Raw genomic sequence first — 9,063 nt, forward strand, 5'->3', positions numbered from 1 at the left:
AAAAAAAAAAAAGGAGCCAGAGTAAAAAGGCCACATTTCATATTAATGGAATTATAGAAACATGATTGAAATGTCCAAAACTCTATAACTACAGAACAGATTGTTGACTGTGTAAAGTTGGATATAAAATAAAGAGTGACTACTCCTAAGGCGTATGGGGTTATTTTTTGAGGTGATAAAATGTTCTGGAATTAATCAGACAGTGGGGACAAGTGTACAATCTAGTAACTATACTAAAAACCATAGAACTGTACAATTTAATAGTGGTTTTAATGGTATGCAGATTATATCTGAAGATACAGATTATTTTCAAAATTACATAATGCTTAAAATTTATCTTTAATCACTCAATTTTATCACATATCATTGAGATTTTTATACAGCTGAGGAAAAACAATAAACAAAAACTGTCAGAGTAATTTGAATATAATATTTACACATAAAAGTCTTTCAAAACAAAGCTCCACATTACCTTTTGTTCCACCTTTCCTCCCTTTCTGGTCTCCTTTTGCCAAATCACCTGCATCTCGGAGCACTTGCATTGCAGTATTAAAATTATCTTCCCTGAAGTCACCCTGGAATCATGGATATTTTTCTATATAATTTCACTAATACTAAATCATACTTCAAACATTTTTCATACTTCAAAACCAAAGTTCCTTCAAATAATAAAAAATTTTAAATACTTAGCAATTATCACAAATAATTTAAAAATGATATGATAGAAATAATAAAAAGAAAACATGAGGTATCTGAAACACCACAGCCCCCCTTCTCTCTGCATTTAAAAATACTCGGAAAGAAGGAAAATACAATTTATTTATAAGAAAAACACAAATATATTTAAAAAAAAAAAAAATACAAAAAGAACAATCAACTTCGTACTGACTGTAAAACTAATGTCATTAGATGCCATCAAGTTGGTTTCAGCTCACAGGGATCCTACGCACAACAGAATGAAATACTGCCAAGTCCTGTGCTATCCTCACAATCCTGCCATGCCTGACCCCACCCCTGTAGCCACTGTGTCATTCCATCTCATTAAGCATCTTCCCCCTTTTCCCTGATGCTCTCCTTTACCAAAGTACAAGAGACAAAGTCTGGCCATTTTCCCGTCTAAGGAACATTCCAGCTATACTTCCACCAAGAAAGATTTGTTCATTTTTCTAGCAGTCCACGGTACTTTTCATTCGCCAACACCACAATTCAAAGGCATCAATTCTTCTGCAGTCTTCCTTATTCACTGTCCAGCTCTCACATGTTTATGATGTTCTTGAAGATACCAAGCCTTCAGTCAGGCACACCTCAATCTTCAAAGTGACATCTTTACAGTTAAACCCTTTAAAGAGGTCTTCTGAAGATTTACCCAATGCAATGTCATTTGATTTCCTGACTGCTACTTACATAGGTATTGACTGTGGATCCAAATAAAATGAAATCCTTGACATTTTCAATCTTTTCTCCATTTACTATGATGTTGCTTACTGGCCGAGTTGTGAGGACTCTGGTTTTATGTTGAGGTATAATCCATACTGAAGGCTGTAGTCTTTGCTCTTCATCAGTAAGTGCTTAAAGTCATCTTCATTTTCAGCAAGCAAGGTTGTGTATGTCGTCTGCATATTGCAGGTTGTATTAATAAGTCTTCCTCCAATTCAGGTGTCACATTCTTCTTCCATCTTCTCGGATTATGTGCTCAACATACAAACTGACTAAGTATGGTGAAAGGATACAACCTTGGCACACACACCTTTCTTGATTTTTAACCACATGGTATTCTCTTGCTCTATACAAATGACTGCCTCTTAGTATATGTACAGGTTCCTCATGAGCAAAATTAAGTGTTCTGAAATTCTCAGAAGGAGAAATATATAATTTATTCATAAGAAAACACAAAGATACTTAAGTTAAAAAATGGATCTCTTTATTACTAGCCTCATGTTTAAAATTAAGAAAAACCAAGACAAATTATGATATATGGCATAATAAGATTAAAGAATGATAATCATTTCCTTACATTTTCATCAACTACAAGGTGGAGGCCATCTCCTCCTGCTGGAAAAATGTAATGTTGCAATGGAGTAGGCCGATAATCTGTGTAAATTACATGGCAAGGCTGTGAAAAGAAAGATAAGTAATTCAGCATATTTAATTTTATTTATCCAAAATAAAACTGTTTTATTTGTGATCTGCCTAAAAGCTCTAGGGGAAATAAACTTGTGAAGTGAGCATTTCAAAAACAGAAACTTTTCTTTTTTTTCACTCTAAGAACCAAGCCATAGTAAAATGTGAAAAAAATAGTTTTATCAAATTATATTATTTCCTTTTCATTTGACCAATTCTCTAAATAGCCAAATACACAATGTGAACTTTAATAATAATCACAGACCCATGCCCTAAAATGTAGATGTTGTAATTAAGAGAGGGGAGCTCTGGTAGCATAGTGGCTAAGACACTTGCCTGCTAACCAGACGGCTGGCGATTCAAACCCACCAGCCACTCCTCGGAAGGAAGGTTGGGCAATCCTACTTCCGTAGTGATACTGCCTCGGAAACCCAAGGAGGGGTCGCTATGAGTCGGGGCCGACTCGACAGCACGTAACAACAACAACAACAATTAAGAGATGTCTCTGTATCTATGGAGCAGCAATATGATGATATAGAAAGCTTCCTGAATTAAAATGGCACATATTTGCTCTGTAGACATTTTTAAGCCTTATTAAAACAGGAGATTGATCAAATTCCTCCAAAATATTGTCTGTGTTTCTATCCTACAGAATTAACATGGGAGAATGTTATAAAGCGCTATTAGAGAATTCACAAAATGATAAAATTAAGTTCAGGAGACTATCTTAAAGAAAAAATAAGGGCCAGAAAATAAAATCAAGAATGCATTCAGTACACATAAACAAATGCTTGTTATTAGGTCCAATAGAGTTGCTAAAGGGAAACCCAAAAAAACACAAAACGGAAACATTCATAAAAAGCTTCATGGTGCTCAATTAAATCAGATGCTCAGCAGATGCCTAACTTTTCCTTGTACCAAAGTCTTAAAGGAAATTCTCTATTAGGTATTTAAGGATCAATGTATGAATAAATACAGGAGCTTCCAAATCTGGCAGATGATTAGAATCAAGTTGGAAACTTTTGAAAATTAGAGATTTCAAGGTCCTACTCCCAAAGATTTGATTTATTTTTGGTTTGAAATGGGGCTCAGAAATCAACACTAAAAGTTTTAGTCAGTTGATTTGAATAAACTGCCTGATTTGAGAGGCAGCTTCATATTAAAATGCCATCTTTATTCTAGGCATTATTAAGAACAAAGTACAAGACACAGTAAGGTTAACTCGTAACATTTTGAATACTGAAGACATCTATAAAAAGAAAAAAAATACCTGCTTATGTAAATGGCAAATCCATTCAGCAAACTGTCGAGCATTTGGAATGGTAGCCGAAAGAAAGACATAGTGGACATTATCAGGTAGCAAAATGATAGTTTCTTCCCATACCACACCACGTTCTGAAAAAAATATGGAACTTGGAATTCAGTGTCACTTTAGTTACAGTATCTCAAATTATTTTCTCTCAAGCTCAATAATTAAAATGCAGATCATTTCACACTGGGATATCTTTATTCACAGAACCTTAATGAAAACCGCTTGAGCTCTTGCCATGAATTAAGTAGACTAAACCACTGTAAAAACAATATACTATGAAATAACATTCTGTAAGGATACAGCTCCAGAATGAATTCAAGTGAGAAATGTCACAGATTGAATTGTGCCCCCCCCATTTATGTGACAATTTGGCTGGGCTATGATTCTCGGTGGTCTGGCACTTATGTAATGATGTGGTTTGGCAGTTATGTGATGATGTAATAATCAGATGATGCGATCTAATTTGATCAGCCAATCAGTTGTAAGGGGATTAGGGTACTAGGATGCAATATCCTTATTTAGGCCACAGCACTGGTCTGATGTAAGGGTAGTTTCCCTGAGATATGGCTCACATTACCTTTTATCTTACAAAACATAAAAAGAGAGAAGCAAGCAGAGAGGGACCCCACGACCACCAAGAGAGAAGAGCTGGGAGCGGAGTACATCCTCTGGACACATGGTCTCTGTGCTGACAAACTACTATACCCAGGTGCAGTGTAGTAAATCACTTAGTGTAGCTTTTCTAGCCATAAGTCTTTGTAAACGCTGTGGTGGAATTTGCTGTGAGCAACTGAGGAGCTCCTGATTGTAAAAGTTATCCACCTGGGGTATTCTGTTGGGCGCAACACAGAGCAATGTTCTGGGAGGTTCCTGCTCTCTCTCAGGTGCTTAGAATTCTGATGTTATGATTGGTTAGTTTGGCCACTCTGCCGGGCTCAAAAGGAGGCCTTGTAGAGGCAGAAGAAGTCTCTCTCTGACTGCTGGTTGAGGAAGATGTGCTGCTAAAAGAGACACACGCTCCTGGGAAAGAGACACAAGAGACATGCATTGCTAAGTGAGACACCGAGGGACATTCACTGTGGGGAGAGAGACTGTGAGAGACTGTTAGGAGAGAGACTGTGGGCTGGGAAAGAGACTGAGCATTTTTCATGAACTTGAATTGTAACCTGGTGCTTCCCTAATAAACCTCATAATCTGTGAGTTCTGTGTGGCCACTGCAGTGAATTATCGAACCCAGGAAGAGGTGGTAGGTGCTTTGGGAGGAACAGTTGGTGAAAGGGCTGGAGGGAGGCAGCATGTCTGGCCTTATAGGAATAGGCCTGGGTTATTGATGGTGACTCTGTCTTCCTTTTGTGGGGTTAGAGGAGGTCAGGAGATGTGGCCCTCTTGCCCTTTAAGGACCAGGGGAAGATGCAAGCCAAGATACATGCAGATCTTCAAGAGACACCAGGCCCACAAGGTTGAAAGGACACGATGACCCTCACCCAGAGCCAACAGAGAGAGCCTTCACCTAGAGCTGGAATCCCTAATTTGGACTTCTAGTCACCTCAACTGTGAGAGAATAAATTTCACTTTGCTAAACCCACCCATGTGTGGTATTTGTTATAGCAGCACCAAATAACTAATACACAAACAGGAACGTCAATGACAAGGCAGAGAAGTAGTATTTCCATTTTAGTTTCAGAAACAGAGTGTTAATGGCTTGCACAGAGTTACGAGAACAAATTTCAAAGACATACTATTACTATTACATATGGCATCCTTCACCCAATTATCCCCATAATCCTATGGATATGAAAGAAAGATTTGATAAACAGTACAACTATTAAGTCAGTTTATGTTAAAACAGGAAAACCAGAAAAATTAGTCTGCTAGTTTCCTCCTAAAATAAACCAATCAATACAGGATTAATTATGTTAAAATGAAATCAACTCCTTTCAGAACTTAATTTTGTGAATTTGTAGATAAATTATTTAAATTGTATTAATACAGACTGAGTGCTTTAATTCAAAGAAAAACTAAATTTTATTTTAATGTGTATTTATTAAATATTTTAACTTTTAAATGTTTGTTAATCCCTTCTCCCTCATAATTCCAAATACACCAACTTTTCCATTGTTAGTAGTATAATAACCCAAGGAAAGGAATAATCTTAACTTTTCTTTTTGTGTATTTCATAATTCTCACTTAATTCATAATTCTCACTTTATTTTTTATCAGAAATATGCTTAGTTGTGTAACTTTAAAAAAATAATGTAAGCTAATAAAACTTAAGAAATTAAACTCTATAAGCCAGAAGTTCTGGGAATTTCTTAACATTAGTTTACTAGAAATAGCTCTATTAAGAGCAAACCAGTTTTAATTCCACTTTCTTTATGTGAAGTTGAAATTTTTCATCCAGCAAAAATTATCAGAGGAGCTGTTCTTGAATTAGAGACTATGTTGTCCACAAGTTTAAGCAAATGTTTATGAAAACTTGTTGTTGTTGTTGTTGTTGTTATGTGAAAACTTAGCCATACCAAAATCCAAAGCAAAATTTAACTTCTTGTTAAAAATCCCTAAGGTCTGTCTTAAGGGGAAATAAATGGCATACACTTCAATATCACAGAATAAGTACAATACCTGAATCTCTCATGTAATGAATTTCATCAAATATGACCCAAGCAACTTCTCGCATAACTTCAGAACCTCTGTATAGCATACTTCTCAAAATCTAAAAAAAAGAAATTTGACAAGAGTTTGGTATAGTAACTAATCATTAAACAAAAACTTTCTCTAACAAAGTATTTGGAAAATTCTTTATCACTGGAAACATTTATTTTGTTGTTAGATGCCATGAAATCAAGCCTACTGTACCCTAGGGAATAAATTACAGCCCAGTCCCACACCATCTCCATGATTGTGTGAGGATTGAACTGCTGTGATACACAGGGTTTTCACTGGCTAATTTTCAGAAGTAAATTGCCAGGCCTTTCTTCCTAGGCTGTCTTAGTCTGGGAGCTTCACTGAAACCTATTTGGCATCAAAGCAACATGCAACTCTCCACTGACAGATGGGTGGTGGCTGCACAGAAGGTGCTATGCCCAGGAATCAAACCTGGGTCTCTGATATGGAGGATGAGAATTCTACCACTGAACTACTAATGCTATTTTATAAATCAAATAATATCCCTTTCTCCAATAAAACCAATGAATTCTCAATAGCTAGAGGGAAGCTATTGGGATAACCACCACTTGTGTGTCAGCTTATCATACTGTGGTGACGTGCATGTTGCTACGAGGCTGGAGGCTATGCCATCAGTACTTCAATACCAGGAAGGTAACCCATTGTGGACTAGTTTCAGCAGAGCTTCCAGAAGAAGAGACTTGGAAGAAGGAGGTCATCTACTTCTCAAAGAATTGGACAGGGAAAACCTTATAAATAACAGTGAAACACTGTCTGATATGTTACTGGAAAACTTTATGAACAGCCCTAAAACACTGTCTGATATAGTATCAGAAGATGGGAAGCTCAGGTCAGAAGGTACTCAACTATGACTAGGGAAGAGCTGCCTACTCAGAGTAGAGGCAACCTTAATGATGTAGGAGTAAGCTTTTGGGACCTCCACTTACTGATGTGGCATGACTCAAAATGAGAAGAAACAACTGCAAACATCCATTAACAATCAGAATATAGAATGTACAAAGTACTACTCAAAGAAAATTGGAAGTTGTCAAAAATGAAACACATAAAGATTGATATCCAAGGTATTAGTGAGCTGAAATGGACTATTTGGGCCATTTTGAATAAGACAACCATATGATCTACTATGCCGGGAATGATAAATTGAAGAGGAATGGCATGACATTCACCATCACAAAGACTGTTTCAAGACCTATCCTGACACAATGCTGTCAGTGATAGGACAATATCCATATGCCTACAATGAAGACCAGTTAATACCTCTATTATTCAAATTTATGCTACAAGCACCAAAGCCAAAGATGATGAAATTGAAGATTTTTACCAGTTTCTGCAGTCTGAAACTGACCAAACATGCAATCGAAATACGTTGATTATCACTAGTGACTGGAATGCAAAAGCTGGAAACAAAGAAGAATTACTGGCAGTTGGAAAATATGGCCTTGGTGACAGAAAAAACACTGAAGACAACATGACAGAATTTTGTAAGACCAATGTCTTATTCATTGCAAATACCTTTTTTCAACAACATAAATAGTGACTATACACATGGACTTCACCAGATGGAGTACACAGGAATCAGATCGACTATATCTGTGGAAAGAGGGGATGGAGAAGTTCAGTATCTTCAGCCAAAATAAGGCCAGGAGCTGACTGTAAAACAGACCATCAACTGCTCATATGCAAGGCGATGCTGAAGACAGTTAAAACGAGTCCACGAGAGACAAAATATGACCTTGATTATACCCTTCCTGAATCTAGAGGCCATCTAAAGAATAGATTTGATGCCTTGAACACCAATGACTGAAAACCACAAAACTGTGGGATGATATCAAGAACATCATCCATGATGCAAATCAAAACAACGAGATACCACCTTGCCCCAGCACTAGTAACAAAATTCAACAAGACAGAAAATAACAAATACTGCGAGGATGCGGAGAGACTGGGACTCTCATCCACTGCTGGTGGGACTGCAAAATGGTACAACCACTGTGGAAAGCAGTATGGCAATTCCTTCAAAAGTTGGAATTAGAAATACCATTCGATCCAGCCATTCCATTACTAGGTATATATGCCACAGAAGTGAGAGCCAAGAAAAGAACAGACATATGCATACCCATGTTCATCGCAACACTATTTACAACAGCAAAAAGATGGAAACAACTTAGGTGTCCATCAACTGAGGAATGGAAGAACAAACTATGGTACGTACACACAATGCAATACTACGCAACCCTAAAGAACAACGCAGAATCTGCAAAACACCGCATAATATGGATGAACTCAGAGGACATTATGCTGAGTGAAATTAAGTCAATCACAGAAGGACAAATATTGTATTAGCCCGTTATTGTAAAAGTCAAGGAAATTTTCTTTGTTGTTTACCTGGGGTGGGAGGGGAGAGGAGGGAACACTGTTAGATAGATAGAAATAAGTATTGATTTGGGTGAAGAGAAGGGCAATGTACAAAATGTGAGTAATCAACATGGTGGCACTGAGGAAGAGGAAGACAGAGAGAGGTATGTGGGAGGTGCAGACAACAAAGATGAACCCTTTTGCATATACAGTCTAAGTACTGCACTGTCAGTGAAGGCATACATGAGTATATGGGTGGACAGGCTGAACTATTAGGTACGTCTATATGCAGTGGGTAGTGTACCCAAGACCAGGTATAGGGTTGGCAGACAATGTTTCTACAAGTGTATTTGTATGTTCTATAATAGTCACTTCTTGGTCATGGCCAATTATCCCAAGGGACCAAGTAATAAATCCTGTGGGCTCGGGACCATAGTCACAGGGGACATCAAGCAAGACCTTGATGGCATAATGTTGTTGTTGTTGTTGTTGTTATGTGCCGTCAAGTCGGCCCCGACTCATAGCGACCCCTCCTTGGGTTTCCGAGGCAGTATCACTACGGAAGTAGGATTGCCCAACCTTCCTTCCAA

At 37.5% G+C, this 9,063-nt stretch overlaps 1 protein-coding gene across 1 annotated transcript in view; it reads right to left on the reverse strand.

Moving 5' to 3' along the window:
• MTREX (Mtr4 exosome RNA helicase) overlaps positions 1 to 9,063 on the reverse strand; it is a 158,440-nt gene that overhangs the window by 113,300 nt on the left and 36,077 nt on the right. Inside the window, exons 7-10 of the mRNA XM_007944182.2 lie at positions 6,056 to 6,146; positions 3,392 to 3,516; positions 2,015 to 2,113; positions 473 to 575 (exon numbers count right to left, since the gene is read on the reverse strand). Coding sequence (XP_007942373.1) covers positions 473 to 575; positions 2,015 to 2,113; positions 3,392 to 3,516; positions 6,056 to 6,146 — 418 coding nt within the window. The remainder of the gene's footprint in view (positions 1 to 472; positions 576 to 2,014; positions 2,114 to 3,391; positions 3,517 to 6,055; positions 6,147 to 9,063) is intronic.

The sequence above is a fragment of the Orycteropus afer genome, unplaced genomic scaffold (genome assembly GCF_000298275.1).
Source record: "Orycteropus afer afer isolate SDZICR_OR568_19922 unplaced genomic scaffold, OryAfe1.0 scaffold00122, whole genome shotgun sequence".
Lineage (NCBI taxonomy): Eukaryota > Metazoa > Chordata > Mammalia > Tubulidentata > Orycteropodidae > Orycteropus > Orycteropus afer.